The sequence below is a fragment of the Neltuma alba genome, unplaced genomic scaffold (genome assembly GCF_004799145.2).
Source record: "Neltuma alba isolate B1F8T4 unplaced genomic scaffold, ASM479914v2 tig00002651_pilon, whole genome shotgun sequence".
Classification (NCBI taxonomy): domain Eukaryota; kingdom Viridiplantae; phylum Streptophyta; class Magnoliopsida; order Fabales; family Fabaceae; genus Neltuma; species Neltuma alba.
This window is the reverse complement of record NW_021632955.1, coordinates 1-25,659: the sequence shown is the minus strand read 5'-3', so window position 1 is coordinate 25,659 and position 25,659 is coordinate 1. Positions and strand designations below refer to the sequence as shown.

General features: G+C 33.6%; 3 protein-coding genes and 1 pseudogene across 5 annotated transcripts; 2 read left to right on the top strand and 2 right to left on the bottom strand.

The window, feature by feature from the left end:
- Positions 1-7,959: 7,959 nt before the first annotated feature.
- Positions 7,960-9,022, top strand: LOC114734911 (uncharacterized; annotated as a pseudogene).
- Positions 9,023-11,045: 2,023 nt separating this feature from the next.
- Positions 11,046-11,771, top strand: LOC114734849 (uncharacterized). The gene has a single exon (XM_028922502.1). It carries the CDS (start codon positions 11,046-11,048, stop codon positions 11,769-11,771), a length of 726 nt encoding a protein of 241 aa, XP_028778335.1.
- A 2,239-nt stretch (positions 11,772-14,010) lies between these two features.
- On the bottom strand, positions 14,011-14,571 carry LOC114734900 (putative protein TPRXL). Its single transcript, XM_028922550.1, has one exon. It carries the CDS (start codon positions 14,569-14,571, stop codon positions 14,011-14,013), a length of 561 nt encoding a protein of 186 aa, XP_028778383.1.
- A 4,241-nt stretch (positions 14,572-18,812) lies between these two features.
- LOC114734875 (mediator of RNA polymerase II transcription subunit 15a) lies at positions 18,813-25,473 on the bottom strand. Of its 3 annotated transcripts, XM_028922529.1 has the most exons (9): positions 25,154-25,431; positions 24,654-24,724; positions 23,987-24,061; positions 23,500-23,760; positions 22,414-23,400; positions 21,189-21,533; positions 19,682-19,888; positions 19,488-19,576; positions 18,813-19,393 (listed from the first exon to the last, which is right to left on the bottom strand). In XM_028922529.1, exons 1-9 carry the CDS (start codon positions 25,344-25,346, stop codon positions 19,186-19,188), a joined length of 2,436 nt encoding a protein of 811 aa, XP_028778362.1. In that variant the 5' UTR covers positions 25,347-25,431; the 3' UTR covers positions 18,813-19,185. The 3 variants fall into 3 exon arrangements, with proteins under 3 accessions (XP_028778362.1, XP_028778373.1, XP_028778367.1); XM_028922540.1 differs by having other exon boundaries at positions 22,414-23,760; positions 25,154-25,473; XM_028922534.1 differs by lacking the exons at positions 24,654-24,724; positions 25,154-25,431 and adding an exon at positions 24,573-24,647 and having other exon boundaries at positions 22,414-23,760.
- Between the last annotated feature and the right edge of the window lie 186 nt (positions 25,474-25,659).

Genomic DNA, 25,659 nt, shown 5'->3' with positions numbered 1-25,659 from the left:
GTTCCTTCAATAGAACCCCTGTGGGTGACAGAATTTCCCACCGACGGTCCAGGAAGCCCATTCCCTTCAAATTCTTCCACAGCTTTCTTGACTCTCAAATCTTCCTCCATCTTTCTTACTCTCTCATCTACCACCGTAACTACCACTTCCCTTAACTGTTGCAGTAAAGTCTCCTGGTTAAACTGCAAAGGATTCGGTGGTTGATTAGGCGGGTTTGTGGATTCATCTCCACCCTGATCGGTTTGTCGAGATCGTGTCCGTACCATCCTCTCCACCTAAGGATGGAACCCACCAAAAGAAACACAAAGTAAGGACAAACACAGACACAAAGTAACAGGAAGGTTATGTGAGATTATTATATATTGCCACTAAATGCAATGTAATGCAACCTCAGTTCGCAGAATCTTTGGCTCTGATACCAAATTGTGACAACCGTTCCTTTAAAACCCATTTTAATCAAAATTTTCAATTTATTTGAACGATTAACCATGATAGAAAAGAAGAAAACCTTAAAATTTTAAAATCGCTATCATGGTTAAAAGAAATAAACTTATATTACGAGCCACATCAATCGTTCACTTGGGCCTTGGACTTTCAAAGTCCAGAAATATCATTCAACCATTAGCCCAAACCAAGACTTATATTTTCAACATATGAACTGATAAATCAGTTTAATATAAACTATAGAGCTCATTAGTCAAAAGTCAATACTTTCAAAGGAGCGTTACACGTAGAGTCTAAAATGTCTCGGGCCTCCTCACGGCCCTATCATACCAGATAGTAGTAATCAAGAGTATTATTTTACAATATGATAGTAGATGAGCCCTATGTGGCAATATATAACAAGTCAACACATAGAACAAAGCAGGGAGGCTATACAAGCTATAACAGCACACTATGCCTCCGGAGCCTTCCCTGATGGGCCACCACCTGAACTATCGCCTGAAAATGTTAAACCACGGGGTGAGACAAACGCCTCAGTAACCAACTTTCCAACTCATCATACATACTAACATGTGCTCGTGAGGTGTCAAGTGGGATAATTATTAAACCTCAATATCTATACACCATGAAAATACAAATATGTATACTCAAATAATCTCAATCATCCAAACCCTCATTACAGGGGCTAACACACAAGCCACATAAGTCTATCCCTCACTGTAGGGGATCAACCGACCTATAGGCCTATCCCACACTTTGGGGGACGATTAGTAGTCACAAAAGCCATCCCTTATTATAGGCCTATCCCACTCTTTGGGGACGAATAAAAAGCCACAAAGGTCTATCCCTTACTCTAGGGACGAAGGAAAAAGCCAACCAATGTGCACCAATGGCGGCCTTACCACGTGGTAGGATAGCGCTCAATCCAAAATCCAAATAACAACCAATCATTCACAATATAAAAAAATGTCTCAATCTTTTCTCAGTATAATCCATAAGATATAAATCATATATCTTTTCCAAACTTCTCAATCGCATTCCAAAAATCCCACAAGACAATTTTCATAGCTCAACAGATATAATATATCTACTCGAATTCCAAATAACAAATATTATTCAAAAATAAAAAAATACTCACAAACAACATATTAGCACATATAACAAGTGGAAAGTGGTTACCTCTCGCCAAAGCAATACTAAGGATTACCACAAGGTCAATCCTTTGCTCAACCAATAATTAATCTACACATTAATATAACCACATATAATATAAACTAATTAATTAATTAATTAAACTTCTCTATATTATTAAATTTTTACTCTAAATTCCCGCAACTCTCATAACCCAAAAATTATTAAGTATTTTAGCAACAATTTAAATTTCTAACAACCCCAAATTATTTATTTACCACCTCCAAATTATTTACCTTAATAAAAAGGATTTTCAACAATTTCTAAATATAAAATTATTATATTATAACTCTAAAAACCTCATTTAAGTTTAAACCTCAAAATCAAACTATCAAAAATTCAATAATACTTCAAATATTTATAAATAAATAATCTAATCAAAACTTTAATGGTATAACTACCATATATATATTTCCATAAATAATAAACTTTTTAGCTACAATAATTATTTTAAAACCTCCAGTCACCCAATAAATAAAAATAAACCGATTAAAATCTTAATAATATGTTAAACACCTCAATTAAATTATTCAACTTAATTTAATCGGTAAAATATGATATAAATCATATATCACATATTTTTCAACTAGAAAAATCCATTTAAGCACTAAAACCAACAAATGGACCAATCCAAACCGATTAAAATCTCAATAATATATCAAACAATCCAAATAATAATTATTAACTTAAATTTAATCGGTAAAAATATAATATAAATCATATATAACAGATTTTTCAACTAGAAAAATTTATTAAATACTAAAACTAACAAATAGAGAAATCTAAACCGATTAAAATTAACAACTCATTAACTTCTAAATTTCGATAGTCATCTTTTGAAAAAAACTCAATACTTAGATCATAATAAGTCTCAAAATTTTCTCTAATTACTATGGTAATACTGCTATTAGGAAGCATAAAATATATATGAAATATTTATGAAGAAAGTTTGATGAAAAGAGATAATTTCATGTACCTAAAATATCTGCAAAGCTTGCCCTTTCCTTACCGGTATGCTCCTTTCGCTCTTGCGCACACACACAAAACTCTCTTCCTTCTTTCTCTCCAGCACACACTCATTTCAGCCTTCCTCTCCCTTTTTATCCTTCATTTCCCAACTACCTTTCATTTTTTTTCTTCCCTCATTAATTCTCTCCCCCAAAGTCTTCCTAATGCCAAATTTTTTTCCACACGTCTCCCATCTTTCCATGCCTCATTTTCCATGCATGCCTCAACTTTCCACAAAACTAATTTCCATGGTCCAAATTTTCAACGAAGGTGTGGAAGTTGCTTCCTTCTTCTTCTTTTTTTTTTTTTTTTTTTTTTAATTAAAAAATTATTATTTTATCTCTCTTTTTTTGTTTTTTAAAATTAATAAAATATTAGGATATTACACAAATACAAGAGAATTTACAACCTAAAATGTAAGTGTTTGAATGTAAGTGAACAAGTGAAATTAGACGATTTACAAGTGTAATTCAGCAATTTACAACAAAAATTAGACAATTTACAAATAACATAATAGAAGTCATAACCCAAATGCAAGTGTTTAGGTGCAAATGAGCAAGTGAAATTTGAAGATTTACAATAAAAGTTTATGGATTACAACCCAAATTTGGCAAACACAAGAAATTCACAACCCAAAATGTAAGTGTTTGAGTGTAAGTGAACAAGTGAAATTAGACGATTTACAAGTGTAATTCAGCAATTTACAACAAAAATTAGACAATTTACAAATAACATAATAGAAGTCATAACCCCAAATGCAAGTGTTTAAGTGCAAATGAGCAAGTGAAATTTGAAGATTTACAATAAAATTTTATGAATTTACAACCCAAATTTGGTAAACACAAGAGAATTCACAACCCAAAATGTAAGTGTTTGAGTGTAAGTGAACAAGTGAAATTAGACGATTTACAAGTGGAATTTAGAAATTTACAACAAAAATTAGGCAATTTACAAATAACATAATATAAGTCATAACCCCAAATGCAAGTGTTTAAGTGCAAATGAACAAGTGAAATTGTCGAATTTCACTTGTAACTCTATAAACTTTTGTTGTAAATCTTCAAATTTTATTTGCTCATTTACACTTAAACACTTGTATTTGGGATTATGAGTTCCATTATGTATTTGTAAATTGCCTAATTTTTGTTGTAAATTGCTGAATTCCACTTGTAAATCATCTAATTTCACTTGCTCACTTACACTTAAACACTTACATTTTGGGTTGTGAATTCTCTTGTGTTACCAAATTTGGGTTGTAAATCCATAAACTTTTATTGTAAATCTTCAAATTTTACTTGCTCATTTGCACTTAAACACTTGCATTTTGGGTTATGACTTCTATTATGTTATTTGTAAATTGCCTAACTTTTGTTGCAAATTTCTGAATTCACTTGTAAATCGTCTAATTTCACTTGTTTACTTACATTTGGACTGTTGCGTTTATTTTGTTATATGTAGTTTTATTTGCATTTTATGATTGAATGGGTTGCTTGGCTTGGTGGTTACAAGTCTTTTGGTGTGCCAAGGGGTCCTGGGTTCAAACCCTCCCTTGGCCACTTTGTTTTAACAAAAAAACTCCGGCCACCGGAGGTCCCGCCGGAGTTACTGTTCCTGCCACGGTGACCGGACCCCGACGGCGGCCACCTGAGCGCCGGTGGCCGGACCTCCGACCTCGGTGGCCGGAACAGTAACTCCGGTAAATATTTATTTTTTAATAAAATAAAAAGGGAGGGGTATTATTGTAATCTCACTCTAAAAATTAATATCAAATTGGTCCCTTGGTCCTGCAGTGAGGTTTCAGAAAGTTTTGGGGGCTCTTTGATATTAATTGTCTTCTGCGGTCCTACAGTGAAATTTTCCCTTTCAAATACTCCTCTGGTCCTTAATATAGGACCCAATTCTTAAGTTAGTTTTGGTCCTAAATATAAAACCCATTTCTCATATTTATCAATTTTCTCTAAATTACCCCTATGGATACTCCCTCAACCATAATCAAGTAGAAGAGGGAGAAGGAGGTATTAAGAAAAATGATTATGGTGTTTTAGGAAAAATGTGTCACTTTTCTTATGATTAACTAACTTACCTAACTTCCTTAATCTAATCAAATTAGTTAAATGGGTCTTATATAAAGGACCGGAGGAGTAATACTTATAATGATAAACTTATGGATAACCTACTAATAAGGTCCTTCATTAGACAACAAGAGTTGAATTGATGTCATTTGTGGGTATTAAAATTACTCTTACTCGTTAATGGTCTTGTAACTTAATAGCTTATAAACTCCATCTATAAATGAGAGGTCACGTGTTTGATCCTGATTATAACCTTAGACAGTTAGTACATGTCTTTTTAATTTTTTCAAGAAGGAGCTACTCTTGCCCATAGTCCAATTTTTATTGGCAAGCATTTTCACTCTTGTTTTGAATGGAAAACTCCAAATCCAATTCCAATAAACACAATCAAGCTAGCTAAACCATAGATATAAGAACACATTTTCTACTTCACTTACATTAAGAAAGTGATGTTTTCTAATCATGTCTTGTTCTCACATGGCAACAGTGTTCTCTTATCCTCAAACATCATCCCGTGAACCTCCCTCGCTCCCTCTCTCTCTATGTATTTTATATACACTAAAAAAATGTGATGATTATTGGAGCATGTGAATGGGACACAACAAACTGTGTGTGTGTGTGTGTGCGTGTGTGATTTGTTAAGCATTGTGACAAACTCTTCTGATTTGGAATAAAAGTGATTTGTCATGGAGCTACATCTAAACCATGACGTGTCTTTTTGTTCTTCCACACATACATTCACTTTTTAGCTCGTAGAGAGATGCATGCATATTAGGTTTTGGAAGTTTATGTCACTTTGTTAATAAAAAATTAATTAATTAGGATGGGAATCTTATTTTGTGTAGGTAGGATATATATAGCTTGAGTGGCTCAGCTCTAAGATTGAGATTATATTTAATATTTTTTAAAAAATATTTCTTTATAATTATGTTAATTAACTTTTATATATAATTACCTGCTGACTGCTGGTTGTCACCAGAAGTTGACAAAAATGAGAAAATGATGGTTCGAACCAAACAGAAAATGATGTATTATTGCTTGGGAAATTGAAGACATAGGTGATAGGTCTTCCTTTTCTTTTTATTTTGGCATAGGGATTAGTATTTAAAAAAAAAATTAAATGGCCATCGGAGAAATATTACTGGAGTTTAATTATAAATGTAATTAAAAGATGGAACCGAGACAAAAAAAGAAGAAGACAAATAACAAGAAAGACGTGTATATATAACAACGGAAAAACGAAAATAACACCTATTATAAAAGATAAAATATCAAAGGAAAAAACCTACAATTAAATCCAGTACACTTAAACCTACTTGACTCAAAAAATACTTAAACCTTTAAAAAGACTAGCACTCTAATCAATTACCTAGTAGGGGTTTAAATTTTTAAATTTTATCGCCTGATACTAAAAAAATTGTATATAGATTCTATTCATAATGAGGGATATATAGGAAAAAGAAAATCAGTTGTAAGTAGCTAGCCTTTCATGTATGATGAAGAATGTCTACCTGATACTTAAAAAGTGACTTATAACACATTTTCACAAAATTAAAAATTCATTAAATTGATAAATTTTTTAATTTTATTTTTATTAAAGTTTTTCTCTATTTACATTTATAAATTATTTTCATATCTATCATTTTTTTCCATTGAGAGTTAAATAAGAATAAAGTTAAAAAATAAGCATTAAATATTCTACAACTGACTTATATTTAAGACAAAAAATTTCCCTGACTTCCATGCTATAATTTTCTTGAATTTTCCTTTTCATGATATCATATTGAAAACTTCCACAGCATCACAAGCAACCACAATTCTATGAAAATTATAATTCCAAAATATTTTAATTAAGACCTTCAAGATCAATACCGCACTTATCTCAAAGTGTGGTAATATTAGTGAGGCCAAATTTACTGTCTTGTAAATCTTTTATCAACCATCTATCAAGTTTAACTAATTTTCTTAATCTATTTAAAATAGTGAAGTAACTTTTATATTAAGAATCTAATTCACATTATTTATGCCAACATGAAGATTTTATTGGTGAGTACTTCATATTTATATTTATATGCGCTAACTCATTAAATCGTGAAACTGCCTCGAACCTAAAGTCTTTGAGAGCTAAGTTGTTTAAACTTTTCTTTGTGGGTGTGTATATAATTTATAATGTACTACCTCCGGTCTTTAATATAAGACCTTATTTGACTTTTATTTTGGTTCTAAATATAAGACCCCAATCCACTTTGTCTCTCATATTTATACATTTTTTTTAAAGTAGCTCTTCTAATAATAAGAGTTCTAGTCAATACACTTGATTAGCAAAGATATTTTAGAAAAGAGAATACCTATTTATGACAAATAACTAACTCAAATTACTTCTTTAATCTCCTCAAATTAGTCAACTGGCTCTTATAATTAGGACCAGAGATAGTATAATTTATTATCGATGGAAAATCCAAGAATATGCATAATTTATAATGTGCGGTAAAGCAGTGCTTCTCTTCCCTTTTAGCTTAATCAAAGAACTATTCGTGTTATGCACAGGGCATGAATTAATGAGTGAATTTAAAATACTATATTTTCGAAGACAAATAATGTCACTTTTTTTTCACTTTCTTCACAGATTTTCAATCCACTAAGCTAAGCAACAAGTACTGCCCCACCACCTTAAGCTCTTTCCTTTAACCGCAATAGATGCCATTATATATACATATTCATTTCTTTACTACTTTTTTAATGGCAAGAAAAAAAAAGGCAAATATATCTTTCATTGAAATTCTACAAACTAAGTGGAGCCTGTGCAGCCGACGAGATTCAGTAAATAAGTCGCACAATTCATAACTTGTATAATTTTAGGACAAGTCAAAGATAGTTCAAGATAAATGGTGTTTTATATTGGCAAAAGTGTGTAGAAGTTTGAAAATAAAAACGAATTTCATATAATTTTAACAAAATATTAAAAAAAAAAGTAATTTGCCCCAAATTAAAATATCATGACCTATTATCATTTGACATTGGTCTCACACGATAGGGATTTGATCACATCACACTTGCCTAGTTTTTGGAGGGAACAGGAACGTGGGATGACAGCCCTACACACACCGATCTTTTATTTTTCCCTTTAGTCACTCTCAAGATTACAATAACCATTTTACAAAAAGAGCATATACATTTATGTGTGTATATATATGCTCACCCCACATGATGTCGGTCACATTCTCTTCACACTTAACCACTTTCTCTTGCTTTCTCTTTGGCTTCCCTCCCTCTTTCAGGAACTCCCTGGTTCAGCCCAGCTTCCATGGATTGGTTCTCGTGGCTTTCAAAAACAAGCCTTGACCCATCTCTAGTCTATGAGTATGGCGTCGTTTTTGCTCACAACGAGCTTGAACAAGAAGACATGGTCTACTTCAACCATGAGTTTCTTCAGAGCATGGGAATCTCCATAGCCAAGCACAGGCTTGAAATTCTCAAGCTTGCAAAGAAGGAAAAGCCCAGAAGCTCACATCCGGTGTCAAGGCTCATTGGGGCAATCAAGAAGACCAAGAATTGCTTATCCAATTACATTCACACTCTGATTCACAGAGAAAAATCATCAGCACTTGTGGTGGTTCCCACTAGGCCAAGTGAACAGGAAACAAGATGGAAGAGTTGTAGGATGAAGAGAAGCAGAAGCAATAATAAGAAGCGATGATGAATAGTAATAGTAATTATAAGCAAGAAAGGCTTCTTCTCACAAATGGGAATTCTGCAGTAGTTCCTACTGTATCTGTTCCTGATGGGTATTCAGTTTCTAGCCCAAAGGTGAAGAATTTGCAGAAGGGGATGAAGATGGCTGAAGAAGAAGATGATGATGGGTATTGGTCAGCTGCTCTTGAAGAGATCAGGTGGGATGCTATGTTTCAGGATCTAAAGCCAAACTGAAATTTAAGTTTCTTTTCTTTTCTTTGGGATTTTCCATATCAGGTGAGAGATTTGAGACTCTCTCTCTCTCTCTCTTCCTTTAGTGGTCAGATGGGTAACTTTAGCATCTGTCTGATTCTGTAACTATTGTGCCTCTTCTGCTTTTGTATGTTCAACTTTAGCATCAGAATTGGAGATTTCCACCGTATATAGTTTCAGGAACAAATGAAACAGTTTGGATTATCTTTTTATTCATGGTGATTGTAGACATATTTGCAGTGTACATTTACCGTTAATTAGTTCTCCTTTAGCATTCACATCTTAGAATTCTGGAATGGTCATTGGAGGATTTAGATAAAGTTTAACATTATGAGCAGGGACTCACTTTTTTGGGTCAATAATATGTAAATGAGCATTGAAGTTAGGCTTCAGCTTTCAGACTCAAATAAATGCTATTGAACAGACCTTAATTCTAAGAAAAGTCAGATTAAATGAGCCAACACAGTCCATAGAAATTGTAGTCTAAATTAACTGCACAATTAGTCAACAAAGAAAAGGCACTATATTCTGCATGCTTTTGTATCTTTTTCACATATCAAGTCTTCTTTTCCAAGGTTTGATTTGGAAGTCGGTATAAGCAGGAAAGTAATTGGTATGCTTTTTACCTATGACTAAAATTAGAGTAGATATTTCATATTGATGATTTAAATTCTCATCTCAGCGCTTCAATATATTTGATAAATATAACAGAGCACAACTGTTTATAACAACTATTTTCCCTGTTTACATTATTGGTTTTCTTAGTTTTCTTTTAAATACTTTGTATACAATCTTTTTGTTAATATACATTTTGTGTATTTAAGGATAAAATTGAAAGTTTATGAGAGGAAATAGAAGCAAGGAGGAAGAGAATCTATTTTCCACACCTTGGGCTGAATTTAGTCCACTTGTTCTTTATTAATGGGCTCAATCAAAGGCCCATGGAGCAAATAAAAAAAGCTGCATTCTTTTTGGGTCAAAAGAGAAGTTATCAGTATCTTTAGCTACATCCCAATCTTTTATCCTAACATTCATTCTAACAAAGTAATTTTGTATCTTTCTTTTATAAAGATGACTGAAAATAACATATTCTTCTCGTCCTATTTATGTAAGATAAAGAGAGTGGAAAACCTTTTTTTTACCCAATTTATGAATCATATCATTAAATTTTTAACATGCATGTACAATTATATCTTTTATTTATTGTTCATAGGACCATTTAATTCTTCTTCCGTTCTTTTTTATAAGAAACATTCTTTCCATAATATTGATTTAAATATAAGAAACAAAATCTTGTTGTCTGAAATTTTAAACTAGTCTTTTTATTTTTAACCCATTAAGTATATGCCATTTATTATCTTTTTATAATAAATTTTTATTCATGATATCTTCTGTACTTTCTTTATAAAGTAGGGTATAATTAAAAAAAAAAACCCCTGTAATCTATCGTACAATTCACTTCTATAAAAATGACTTGGTTCAACATGTAAGTCAGTTGGAGAGTGGTAAATACTTACTTAGTGCAGTTAATGAGGGGCGATTTTAGAAAGATCTCTTAAACGCACCTTAATCCGACCAACACCATGTTACCACTTTGTTGCTATATATAAATAATTAATTATACACCAGTTTTTCATAGTAAAAAAATACATTAAATTTATAAAATTTTTTACATGTACCAATTAAAGAAAGGTATTATTAAAAAAAATTCACATATTTTTTTTATTGTGTTTAATAGGAGTAAAATTGAACAAGTCATTAATCACCATGCAAGTGATTTATACTTAAGAATGAACTTTTCTCCTACAGATAACTTACATGTAGGAACAGAGTGATAGATTTTAATGGATCCCTCCGTCCTCTCTATTCTTCTATTCTATGTTAGGCACTAAAAATAAATAGAGCAGATTAAAGGAAATAACATATACTGAAAAGATTACGGAGAAAGCGAAAGATCACGGAGTAATATCTCACGCTCAATGGCTTTTTTTTTTTTTTTTCAAAAGTGAAAATAGTACTAATTGACAAAATTTTGACCAAATCTCCATGGTTGTTTAGATTTGCTTTCCATTAATTATTTTTCATCGATTAAAAATTACAACAACATTGTTCACATAAATATTCTTAAGATGCATAATGTATTTAATTCAAATGTATGACAACGCCACCTCACATTACTTATAAGGTATCACAAATTTAATCAATTTTCTCAATCATTTTACTACCGATTCAATTTCATTTCAACTTGACAAATAATTAATTAATCTTGTAGACAAAATTTTTTTTTTCCTCAGAACATACATTTACTTTCCTTTCTGTTTGACCATCATTAAAAATCGCAACAAAATCTTCAATAACAAGAAAATCGCAACGATATCCATAATCATGGGATTACAGGATTCAAATTATAAGATATTGATGATGGGTTACATACACACCATTTCATTTGTGGTCCAAGTTACAGCAAAAGCTATGGCTTCTGAATGTGGTCACTCTAATGGATCTACTTCTCATAACGGGTCTGAAGAAGATGGAAGAAGAAGAACTGATGAAGATGATGGAAGAAGAACTGATGAAGAAGATGGGAGTTCTTCATCATCCATTAAATGGATAGCTCCAGTAGGGAATTGGCTAAAAATAAATACTGACTGTGCTTTTTCTGATGAACTGGGAATTGCAGCAATGTGTTTTATAATCAGAGATTCAAATGGATGGCTCTTAGATCTCTGGAATTTCAGATGCAGTGCTGATCAATCTCCTTTGCTCATTGAGCTCAAAGCTATGGAATCTGCAATGAGCTATGCAATCAACAATGAACTTGATGAGGTAATTTTTGAATCAGATGATAAAACTTTAATTGATTGTATTCTCCAGCAGAATGTTCCATCTGATTCATCTGGGTGTGATGCGTTGCTTGAAAGTATCAATTTTTTGAGGACTCTGATAAAGACTCATAGGTTTGTTTGGGTTCCCAAAGAAGCAAATTTGGTAGCTAATTGGATTGCCAATACTTCTTTGAAGCAGGACTTTTGCCTTGTGAATTGGATCCTCAGACCTCCCACTGTTCTACAAGATCTTGTTATGAAGGATCTCAGAGATTCAAGATGTTAAATACTACTTAGTTGTTTTCTTTTGATGTTTTTGTTTGTTATGTTGTTTTCTTTGAATGATCTTGGAGATTCAAAATGTTAAATACTTATTGTTTTTCTGTTCTCATTTGTTGTTTTCTTTCTTGGATAGTAAGTTTGGTTATTTTCTGTCCTTCTGTTTTAACGGATGCATCAGACTATTATTTATCAACGAAAGCTCTTATTATCCTTAGCCGTGAATATCTAAATATGATTACTAAGACTGAAGAATCCATCAATCTATAGTTCCTTTGGATATATATATTAATACTCCTCTACTTTCTCCTCTTAATTTTCTTCTTGTTTTTTTTTCCCAGAAAGAGAACTTTTATTCCTCTTTGTTCCCATGTTTGGAACAATATAATCATCTATGAATTATATTACTTTGATTTTGAACGTAATTCCTCAAAAATTTCAATCTGCAGCTGCTATGAATGCCATATTGTCACTAAAGTTATAAGCAACCGGGGGTAAATTTGCTCAAATCTCCCTTCATGTATGGTATGGTTGACCAACACTATGAATTCGTGCTTGTTTGAGTGTACTTATTTAATTATATATAAGCATGTTTCATATAAGTTGAGATAAAAGTCTTTTTAAATACTTATTTATTTTATAAATCACGATTTAAAAATTACTTATTTATAGAGAAGATAACAATAGTATTAGGAACTATTTTAGCTCTTTCTCAAATAGATATTAAGAGGAATCTGACCTATTCTATAATAAAATATGTGCCCATTACATTAAAAAAAGACTTTTTTAGTGGGCACACTTTCTTTTGTGGACCTTTTGCTTGTTTAACTAAATAAAATTCCAAATCCTTCCATCTTAACAATTGAATGAAAAATTTATCTCTCTCCAGAAAAAGTGAATTTTTTTTTTTTATAGTTTTAAGTATCCTCAAGTAGAGCAGGAAAAGATGAAGACCAAAAAAAAAAGAAAAACGAAAAAAGAGAGAACTATTGTATTTCTTCACTTGTCACACAATACAAATAGCGTACCCTATTTATACGTATAGTCTTACATATATGTTACACTTGTTCTTAAATGACAAATAGTGGATAATCAATCTTATGAATGTTAATGGAGGTAAGTTACAATATTAAATGAATGTGAGTGGAGCTGAGTTACAATATTAAATGAATAGTAGAGGAATGATGGTTTAGTGGAAAAGTAATGTATAGTAGAAGTAGTGAAAGTTATCTTGAGATTGAAGATGAAGGGGTAAATGGCATTCACATATAATATTGATAAGAAAATGAAAAATTTATCTATCTTTCTAAAAAGAGAGACAACTTTTTTTATATAACTTAAAGTATCCTCTGGTCAATGTGATTAATCTTTATCAAGTGAGGACTGCTTATCATCTCAATAAGAAAAAATTTTATTTACAAATTATTCTACCATCCATCACCACCATAGAGTTATTACTTATTAAAAGGTCAGTATTGACCCAAAGAACAGAGTAACCGGGCAAAAAGAATAATGAATTAGGAAGGTGTATTAAACAAGATAGCAATTCACAAATTTTTCAATTTTCCGCTAACTACGCACAAAAGATTATGGAGAAGTTAGGCCCAAAAAAGGAAAAAAAAAAAAGATTATGGAGAAATCTAAACTGTAAAGATTCCCCACTAAGAATTTTCTTTTCCACACTCAACGGCTTATTTTTTTCACTGAATTAATGTTGATGACATATATTCGATTAAATCCCTCATTTATATTTACTCTGCTTTTTTTAAGAGCATTTCGATTTACTTTGCCTTTTTAAGTTATAAATTATTGTGCAATCACTAACAAAGGAGATACAGACTAACATTGAAATTATCAATTCAGTTCAGAATAATGAGCGAGTTAAATGAAGGATTTAAAACTTCAAAGCAACGGTCCTCTGACCAATTAATTCCAGAATCTTTCATTGTGAACGTAAATTCTCACAATCTTCTCAAAACTTCTTAAATCTTCACCTGTTAATACAATTATGAACAACGAAATCACAGACTCTACTCGAATTCGAACATGAAAGTCTTAGCGATCGAAAGCAAAAATTATTCACAACATTGCCCCAGAATTTACAAATAATTCTATCGTATTCACCACTACAAAAATTGTTACTCCCAGGTCCTAATTCCTAAGTCAGCAATGATCCATGTAACAGAGTAAACTTCCAGAAGAAGATAAAGAATCAGCAAAGGGATGAAATCGGGAAACAGAGATCCCTAGTCTTCGGCGTGGGACACCATCCAGAGTCGACTCCTCTTTGGTTGGAAGGCTTCTCGTCGTCGTAGCTGGTGCGACGAAGGTCTAATCAGAGTGGTCAGTGTCCTATTCACCAGTTCACCCTCCACACCGCCGATTCTCACTAGAGAGTTCTTCATCGCCGATCTCCGAAGATTGAGTCTCGTACTCGACGATTGAATAGAAGGCGACGCTGCTCGATTCTTCTGCTTTTCGGCGAGACGCTTGTGGTAGGAGCACCGAAATGAGCCAGGGTGCGTCGTAGGGGCACACATACACATCCTCTTGTTACTCGAGACGGCATTATTCGTCTGATTCGCCACCGACATTGACCGCCGCGGAGAAGTCGGCCTATCGATTGGGAATCTCATTGAAGAAGATGAGGAGGACGACGACGAGGACGAAGGTGAAGACGGAGGCGAAGATCGACGGCCGAAGAGGCTGAGGCTCGAGGGGGATGACGAGCCCGTGAAGAAAGGAGACGGCCGTGGAGCGAAACTCGAAGAAGACGAAGCAAACGCCGGCGAAGAAGAACCCGACATCGTCGTTTTGTTTCTTGAAGGAGGAGAGGCTACACAACCAGAAGCCATTTTTCGAGAGAGAGAGAGCGTTGGAGCAGTTTTGGAGAGAGAAAGAGCTCAAGCAGCCCTTTTGGGAATCAGTTGCGCAAACGGTTTTTCAGTGAAGGCGGGTTTATATGGGGGCCGGGGAAAAGAAGGAAAGGAAGGGTAGAGTCGTAATTTAGGAAGGGTTTCCGAGGGCGGTTAGGACTTCTCGCTTTACTGAGTGGCGGTTAGTGAAGAAACAGAGAGCGTGGGCATAGTTTCGCTCTCGAGTCAGGTTCAGAATCTATGGGTGGGAAAAGGAAATCTCCCTGGTTCACGCGCGTTTTCGAGGAATGTGCAATCACCTTCGAATTATCTAGGTTTTTATAGAAGTACGTGGTTATCACGCGTGTCATGAGAGTGATGGAAGCGCAACCGGTGAGAATCCTAATTTGGTGTTTTTGTGTACCACGCGTCGCATTGATCTGCTACTCCATCCGACGTTACGATGATTGTTGGTGCTGCCTCTAATTCTAAAATAAAAATTAGTTTACTTATTTAAATAATTAAAAAAATAAAATTAATTAATTATTTATAATAAATAAGTATTATTTTTTTAAAAAATATCTTGTATTGGTTAGAATTATCATTATTAGAAGGACTACTTTAAAAAAATAAATAAATATGAGAGACAAAATAGATTGAGATATTATATTTACGATCAAAATAAAAGTCAAATGAATTCTTATATTAAGGATCAGAGGTGGTAGTATTATTATTATTATTTGTTAAATTATTAATTAAACTTTCAAATTTGAATTTTATTTTTTTAAATATTTTTTAATTTAAATATATTCCTATGAAAATTTATTTTTCTCTGGCAAACCAAAAGAACAAAAGAAACTTATTTTCTACCAAAGGCAACAGTTTTGAATATCTTTTTTAAGATTAAATATATATTATCTCCGATTCTAATTATAAAATATTGTTTACAGACATTTAATCTCCTGATCTTATTTATCTAACATTTTAATCTGTTATGTGGTGCATCTAATATCCTAAATTTTACTAAAAATAAGATTAGGTGGTAGATGCACTCTAAAAATAATATTATGGTGCTGGATGTAGAAGCACCGAAATTGATCTAATTTTTCTTTCCATTTTTTATTTCTATCGCGTGTTCTTCATTAGTAACACTTTATTCTAACAGGATAAACAACCAATGAATATATTAATTTGAAATTAAATAACAGAATTTTTTTAAAAAGAATAAAAAATTTGCCTAGATACTCCCTCCGTTCCTTATTATAAGAGACAAATAACCGAAGTACGTTGATCAAAAAAACAGTTAAAATTAGTTAAGAACAATTAATGTGTAAAAAATATATTTTTTTTCCAAAATACCCTCATTAATAAGGAGAGAGAGCATGAGAGAAAACAATTAAATTATTAAAAGAAAGAAAAGTGGGAGGGAGGGAGAGTGTGAGTTAGAGATAATAAATATGGGTAAAATAGTAAATCAACACAAAAAAGTAGAGACAACTTGTAAGTGTCTCTTATATATAGGAGTATGCCATAAGTATCAAATGTCTCTTATAATAAGGAACGGAGGGAGTACTATGTACTACGCATATTTTGATTAAAAAATTGGATAACAAAAAATAAAAGTATTATGGTGAAACCAAACAGCGAAGGCGGCACGCAGGATTTCCCAAACATTGGGCGATGGACGGCCCATCGTTTGGATTTATTGTGGGCTGTCATGTCTTTCTTTTCTATTGGTAAGAAGAATATTATTGTTACTATACTAATTCAGTGAAAAGAGTTAATTTTTTGTAATGTAATATAGTGAATCAATTTTTCAATTTTTAATTGGGAGGAGTGTTCATATTTACCCTATATTTGGTTGGAGAAGGAAAAAAAGAGGAGAAAAAAATTTAGTAAGTTCGATTTAAAAAATAATAGAAGTAGGGTTATAAAATTTTAATAGAAAATATAAAATTAAAAGACAATAAAAATTAATTAAAAGCTTTCGACTTCACTTTTTTAATTTTCTAAATCCACCTTATTAAAACTTTTTCTCCCTCTCATTTATTTTTCTTATACTAAGCGAGCTCTTAGTGCCTGACAGAGTGCTTAAAAAATATTATTATTATTTATTTAAAACAATATAAAAGGCAGGCAATTTTTGTTCAATATGATGAGCCATTTAATTTATTTAATCAATAAGTTAAAAGGTGACGTAACGTGCCGTCCTCAGATTCGAAGCATTCAATACGCGATGCCACGTGTACTTCCCTGTTTGGCTGCACCTGGTGAATCTATCCATTCTCTTGTATAAATGCCAAAGTGGTAACTTTCTGTGAATTATCCTGATATTCTTTGGGGAAAATAACAGCCAGAATTTAAAAAATTCAAGTTAATATTTTTTAAAAAATATGAATTATTTCCGCAGATTATATTTTTTTATATTTTAAAAATTTATTATCAAATTCTAAGAAGTTACTGCATTTTTTTTTAGATTCTGGTTGTAACTTTCTCAAAAATTCACTTAAGAATTATAACAATTTTGATTTTGAAAGATAACTAGAAGTTTCTAAATATGCTACTAATTGCAATCCTTCAAGATGCGAACCTTTGAATATTTTACGGCCATTCTTGAATATAAATATCCTAAACACTTCAAGACAAAAAAGTGTTCCAAAAGGGCATTGACAGCTTTAAAATTTATTAATTAATATTAAAGATGCAGAATGAGGTGTTAAATTTTAAAATAGTGACAGCCTCAATGAAAAGACAAAGTGGATAACTTTCAGAATTTTTTTTTTGGGGGTAACAATGAACTGATAAATATATTAATTTTATCAAAACTAAGTTAAGCATATGATCTATATAACTCAAATATGTCCGGTTTTGGGATACATAATTGGCTATGAAGATATAATATGATCCGTTTTGATATGATGGGTGGTGAGTCCCTATATAAGATAACAAGATATATAATATGATACGTAATGGGATAAGGGTTGATCCAAAGATTAATTAATAATTACAATGAAGCTTGAAACAAGATGGGGGAATCGAATGCATGAATTCTTGCATTGGAAAAGGCTCCCCTGCCCACGTGGCAACTCTACATTAAATATAAAATCCAATTTATCATGAAGATTTTTTTTTTGGTTAACACCATGTACAAAATAAAGACGTGTAATACTACCTTTAGTTATTAATATAAGAGCTAGTTGACTAATTTGAGTAAATTAAAAAAATTAGTTAAATTAGTTATTTGTAATAAATATGTGTTATTTTTTTTAAAATATTCTCCCTAATCAAGTGTGTTAGCTAGAATTATTATTACTATAAGGACTACTTAAAAAAAAAAAAGATAAATACGAGAGATAAAATGGATTGAGGTTTTATATTTAGAACTAAAATAAAAGTCAAACTAACTCTTGTATTAAAGGCCGGAAATAGTATAAGTGTTAAACATCAAGAGGATCATGTAATCATCTTGTAGTGATTAGGGGAATCTTAAAGTCCATGTCCATATTGAGGTTGACGAACTGATCAGATCATCCATGTTTGCTTTTGTTAGCTTCTTTTAAGGTTGGAAATTGGAATCCATTATAAGAGAATTATTTGTATTTAGTGTTTGATAGCATCTCAAGTAAAATTGCTTTCAATCCACATGTGCTTATAAAAAATTCCTGTTGTGATGTATTATACTCCCTCTAATGCTTAATATGAGAGTTAAATAATTAATTTATAAATATTAAAAAATTAGTTATGTTAATTATTTTTAACAAATGTTGGTTGATTTGTCTATATTATTTTTTCTATTCATGTGCACAATAACTACTGTTTGGAAGAAATATCCTTACTGTATATAATCAATAAAGATAGAAAAACGATTATAAATATAAGAGATAAAAATGAACTGAAATCTTATATTTAGAATCAAAATAAATTCTTTATCTAGCTTTGAGCTTCTATGTTTAGGACCGTAAGCAGTAATAAACCAATTACGCACCAAACTTTCCCTTATCTGGTGGGGCTGAATACTCCCAGTTGTCATTGACTGTTGTCACCTGCTCAATGAACTCTCCCATTCTAGACATTTAAAGAGTCCCTAAAAGCCTCATGCGACTTGAATTTTTCTCGCATAAGATAGTTAAAATAACTCGTTGGCTAACAGATCTTGTGCTTGGCTAACTCAAGACGCTGATATAAAGCAACCATATCAGGCAAATGAAATTTCTACTTAGCCATTGAAATCGTCAAAACCCAGTTTACAAGCATGCCATCTCAACTACATTTAAAAACAACTCCAAGTGACCAAGAAAACATCCCATGTTATTCTCTCAACTGCCTTCTTCTGCATAAGCTGCTCTGCAGTTATTCCAACAAAAGCTTTGGCTATTTCTGTGGCAGTAAACCAAAAGGGTTTGCATGTCTATCAAGGATAATACTTATTAAACGCACATAAAGTATTGACTAGGTGGACAGTGAGCTAATAAGAACTCAAATATTTACAAGCCTACTTTGATAAAGTCATCTAACTGTATATTGAAGGACTGTACGTAAGAACTTATCATCTTCCTGGATCAATCACTATGCAGTGCTCAAGCAATTCTCCCAAGTCCCATATTTAGAACTGAAGCTCCCTCCACCACTCTGCTGTGCATGCTCTGAAATAACTGTACGAGCACAAATATCCCAGGTCCTCGCTATCTCACCAAGCGACATGGGTTGCGATAAGCTTCGCAGGGATATGCCAAACCTTGACTTCACTTTCGCTGACAAATCTTCACTCTCCTTGCTGTTAAAAGAGAATGACAAGTGATATAAACTTTGTGATTCTGGATCAATATCAACAATATCAACAAGAGATGCCAAAATGCACATTTGCTCACCAGGATTCAACTGGAAACTTGTCTAAGAGTTTGGGGGAACAATTGGGGTAATTTGCAGGAACTAGCAACCACAGGGGTTGAATTGGTGACTGCATCATTGCAAAACATGAGTGAAGACAGTTACATTTCCATGAGACAAAAAATAAGCAAAAGTTAATATGTACAGTTCTTGCAATTAGGAGTTAAACCCTTACCATCTGCACTGAAGCATATTGTGATTTCAAGCTTGGACTGAGAGCTACAGCACTGTAAGAACACTTGACAACGGTTCCTTCTGCCCCTCCAGAAACAGCAGCGGCAGCGGCAGCAGTTGGATCAACATCCTCATCACTGATACCTACAACTGTATCTATAAGTCGTTGATTAATCTCCCTTATCTCTTCCAATAGGACATGATTAGCCTGCAGCATACGTCACATAAGTTCCTTATGCGTAAGGTCGTCTAGATCAGCAATCAAGGACAATAGATATAAAGCTACTCTTAAAAACTCTAGTCATATACTGCCTTCTGAACCTCTAAATTAAGAAAAATGACTTCATTTACAAAAAGATTCTATCAAAGTTATTTGGAATAACCTTGAACTAAGAATCCAGTCCATCCACAGTTCATATTATCGATGGTATTTGAAGATTTGTACGTAATTGCATTTCAAACGACATCTTTTTAAATAATTGGTCTTCCAAACACCGCCATAGTCATTACCTGGCTATTATAACTATTATACACCCTACAATATAATAGAATATCATGTTTATTACAAGAATTTTAATAGACAATCCAGATTCCAGATGGAGAATCCTAGTCATTACATATGCTAAACCCAACAGAATTTCCAGGCAATTTCCAGCCTGAAGTTATCTAAGATCTTACACAAGACACGGGGTTTCAAACTCATGTGACCTTAATTATTGTTCTTAAATGTGGTAGATAAAGGTTAATGGTAAACATCAGAAAAGCTATCAACCAAAGCAATAACCGATAACGCATCAGCCTAACGACTAAACACTACTACAACTGCCGTCATCATTTGTTGCAGCTATTATTATTTATTGCTTGCTGTCATTCTTACCATTTTGTTACCTGATTAAATTGCATTTAAATCTTTGACAGCAAGGATTGTTTGAAAATATGTTGCATATAAAATAGGTAACTAACCCTTCTAATTCTAGTCTCATATCCTTAACTAACGGCATTAACAACAGCACCAAAGTCTCAATTAACTTAATGATAATATGTTAGAACCCAATGGCAAAGTACGAAACTTGAGTCCCACAGTCGATGATATTCAGCTATGGAGTTTATGTGGATGTTAGGCTCTCTAACCAGGTGGTAGATTTTGGGGGGTGGTTCTCCAAAAAGTTCCAGTCATAATACTCTTTTTTTTTTTTTTTTGGTGAACATAATACCGGGGTTTTCCCCCCTTTGATTTTGTGTTTATCAGTAGCAAATAACATATGTTCAATAAAATGAAAAGTGTGCATCAATTAATAAGACCACCTTTGGGTACTCCTTTACCCCTTGTCCCTCTCTCCCCATTGTGCATTCCAATCTCGACTAAAGAAAGGGGAAAAGTCATGCAGTTGACATCTAAATACAAAATATAATCCTCTGCTTAGGTGCCCATTTTCATAAAATCTAATGTTCAGCCAGAAGGGAAGAACTGACAATTTACAAAGATGTCATAGAACATAAGTTAGTACCTCAATCCTTGGATTCTTGATAATTGATGTTGCAGTTGACTCCAGATCAGAAGCCTCTGCTGCAGTAAACTGCTTGATGCTATCATTCATGCTACCACCGGATGATGCAACATTCAAAGGCAAGGCAGTGGTATATCGCCTCATCCTCTTGGTTCCATTAGTTCCATCTTGGTTAACTACATTTCTAGCCTGAAGACGACATTTAGTCATGGCAACCAAATCCTCACCAACTGCAGCTCTGGATCCATTGCCTGGGGCTGATCCTGCTATTCTATCAACCATGCTGAAAACTGAGCCAACATCACTGACCGCAGCACTTAATGCTTTAGATGACATTGAGTTTACCTGGAATCGCATAAATTTTTCTAATGCAACTACAATAGAAGTAGAATAATAAAGGAAAACTTTCTATTTGAATGCAGACTGAACTAGCTGGTTGAACCAATAACCTGGTGTATTGTCCAGTTTAAATATTTGTTCAGTTCAGAATGACTGAATCAGTCAAAAGTCAAGAAATCCATGGGTTGTTTGATTAACTTTCATAAACCAGCCTATCTAACGGGTTGATTAACCGATGGGGTTAAATAGTGAACTCAGTGGTTGGTCAGAGTCAAATCACTCTAGACTGCCTACTGGCTTTTTACCATACTTGAGGTGCAATTTATAGTAAAGTGGGGGCATTCTTTTGGCCTCACTTCATTGATGTGGGAGTTATAACAATGATACTACCTTTCTGTTTTTGGTTTGCTTAAATTCGTCGCACATATGGATGTTTTAGGACACGGGGAATACATGCAATGCAACCACAGGTTTGTTCACATTGCTTCATATTCTGTCTTAATTTCTTTTTGGAGTTAACAAATAAATAAAAAGCTTGTGATTATATTTATCTTCTATGTCATTTAAATGAATTAAATTATTATTCTTTTGGGTGATAAAATGAATTAAATTAATACATTATACATAAATGTATAACTTAAAACTATAGAACTACTTTTTAAAAAAAATGCTACATAACATTTCATTTAAATCTAAAGCATATAAATTAATCTGAATAGGTTTATCATAAAATTAATTTGAATATATATGAACCCGTTTGACTATTTCAATTAGTCACCTAACAGCTGAACCAACGACCAGAAGTCTGGTTCCAATAATTGTCATGTCTAATGCTTCACAGAAAGTTCCCAATAGATCAATCAAAAATAAAATCAGCTGAACTAACCGCTTTAATTAAGCGTTCAATAGGCTGCTCTGTAACAGTTGACTTTCCAGAACTGGAAGCTAAAGCATTGCCATGAGCACCATCTGGACCACTAAACTCTGCCAGCAAAGGAGAAGCTGATATACCAGGAGTCCCAATGGCAAGGGATTGAGCTGGTGCTGCTGCACCTCCCGTTTGTTGATGCCCAAGATTTGCAGTTGTTGTTATTGATGAAACACCAGAGATGGGTTTCTCTGAATCTACAGGCATAGGAGATGGAGCCAAGGGAGGTGAAGGAGTCGGGACCACAAATGGTGAGTTAGCAGATTGCAGAGGGGTCGAAACTTTTGTGAGAGGTGGAAGAAGATTTTGCTGATCGATCTGGGGAGATGAATGCTGTGAAATCTGAGGAGATGCAGTCTGGGGGAGTTGGGGTGAAGAAACAGGAAATGTACTTCCCTGTTTCAACTGCTGATGGGGATAAGATTGGCGTTGGCCTGAGGAAAGATGTTGCTGAAAGACCCCTGACTTAACACCCATTCCTGGTCTTATCTTCATATCATTCACATCATTCATTTGATGAGGCTGTGGCATTTGGTGTGTTTGCAATTGAGCATGCAGCTGTTGCTTTGCTGGTTGGTGTAATTGTTGCTGGTGTTGCAGGAGCTGCTGCCTCTGCATCAATTGCCGCTGCTGCATTTGTTTGAGATGCTGAGTCTGCAACATCTGCTGTTCCTGTTGCTGTTTCACTTGTGGATGCTGAAGCATACTGGAACTTGACTGAAGGGAATTTAGATTTGATTGGATCACATTTACTCCAGCTTGTGATGATATAGGGTTCATGTTACTCTGTTGGGGTGCACTGACAGTGTTTTGTTGAAGGGAGCTTGCTGGAACCTGCTGCGGGGAGTTTAAATGATTTCCTTGTCCTGAATCTAAACTGGCACCAGGTTGCATGGGATTCATTATACTCTGCTGTGCTGTTGACACACCAGACATTGAATTGTGCTGCAAATTTGACATGTTATTCTGAGGTATTGCTGTTGCAGAACCTTGAATATTTTTTGGTTGCAACTGGGAGTTCATTTGATTTTCATGAGATTGCACCTGAGCAAGTTGGGATTGTGGCTGTGACATAGAGTGCATAGAAGGAGGGGGAAGTTGTCCCGGCTGTAGAGGTTTCCGGGGCCTATTAGAACTTATAAAGTTAATAATCTGCTTCTCATAGGAACCCAATTTTTCCTTCATACCAGGTACAATGTTGCTCTTGGGGACCTGTAGAAATGTTATAAGACGCTCCAGCATTGTTTTAAATATCTTCAGCCTGTTAAGTTGCTCTGACTTTGGTTGTTGTAGAGGGGAGTCATGCTGATATAGAAATGCAAATATATATTATTACGTGACAAGCAAATTCACAGGCAATTTCAGAAGAGGAAATGGATTGATAGTGCTTAGCAACAGTTGCAATAGATAATCAGCACATTGAGAGATGCAAGAACTCAATCCATTATTACTGTCATAATTGCCAACAAAAGAAAGATATCCATACATGGTGTTGGCAATTTCATGTTTAAGAAATCAATATTCAACATACCTGCTGAAGCTTAACAGCAATTTTCTGGTACATTTCATTCAATTCTGGCAAGTATGTTTCTTTCATGATTTTGATCTGAAAGTTGAGATCCACAGAATCAGACAAACAAACATTTGTTGCATTCATAATATGGACAGGATGGCAACAAATTCTTTTTCATTTAGCAAAGGATCATAAATGCAAGTTTTACATTTAACTCAAGAGAATGTCCAAAGTATTCCTGTGTTCCTAACTGCTAACAAAGTCACTTTAACCAACTAAAAACATAAGCTTGCACGGAAAAATATCATTCATATCAATATATATCATCAGATTAATGATTACAAGGAGTGCTTCTTGATGAGAATAATAGATCATAAAATGGACGTGATAAACAAAATTTAATTCCAGTTGCAGGCATCAGTTCCCTCTTCTGCATTACAGATATTTTCATAGGTCAAATTGCAGCCCCTCAATCCAAGTAAACTATGAATTAAGAACATCAGAAATGAACATAGGAGTTTCCATAACTTTCCCTTTCTCTAAGGCCCATGAGCTCATGCTACAATTCAGTACATTGATATAAAAACTAAGGAACTTTTCTCACTTTTATTTTGGGGTTCAATCAACAAATTTCTATCGTTCCAGCCAACATCGGTGAGACAAAAAAAAAAAAAGGCATATTTACCCTTTGGTACACTTCTTCTCGCCAATCACCCCCGCTTGATTGTCCAGTCTGCGCTGTTGAATCCAGGGAAGCTACAACAGAGATTATGATACACACACATGAACATTAAGGCTCAAATAAATAAATTAAAATAATAAGTTATTTCTTATATTTTATTTAAGGAAAATGAACAGACTACCATCAATCACAATAATTACAGTAATAAGACGTGCAAGCATCACAATACACAGTGGAAACATGGCTTAACAAATTTTAAGGAAGACATCTCTAATCTTGTTTTGAAATAAGATGGTTCTCATGATTTGAAGAGCAGGAGAAGCACAAAAAGTAAAGTTTCGAAGTTCAAGTACAGCAAAGAAGACAGAGATAGAAAATTGCTTAAAATAGACATTGATATACAGATATAACAACAGAAGTAGAGATACACAAACACTTTTTCACCAAAAGAAAGATATACAAACATAAGAGACAGAAAGAAAAGCATAGACGAAAATATATACTTGATGATGTTTCTGGAAGGGCTCTTTGTGATTGATACAGCTGTTTTTGTTGATCAAGTACATTTTGCTGTTGAACTGAAGGGCCAGATGCTTGAAGCCTTTGCTGCATATCTCGCTGCAGGGAATTTGGCTGCTGCTGCAAACCCAATTGCTGTTGCATCTGTGCAGGCTGAGATTGAATCTGGGACATCATTTGCTGCTGTGAAGCCTGTGGCTGTTGTTGCTGCACTTGAGATGGTAACAAATTTGATGTATTTTGTGTGACTGTTGCTGCATTGGAACCTTTGGTTGTTGCAACATGTGTGCAGAGTGCTGAGTATTTTGTAAGCCAGAGTTGCCAGAGTGAGGTCCAAGCAATTGCGGCTGCTGCAGGCCAGGGACGTTACTTCCCAACTGTTGATGCATATTGAGAGACTGTTTTGCTGATTAATTAACTGTTGTGGTTGCTGGTGCTGCTGCAGATTTGTAATATTATTGCTTTGTCCAATCAACCTCTGTTGTTGCTG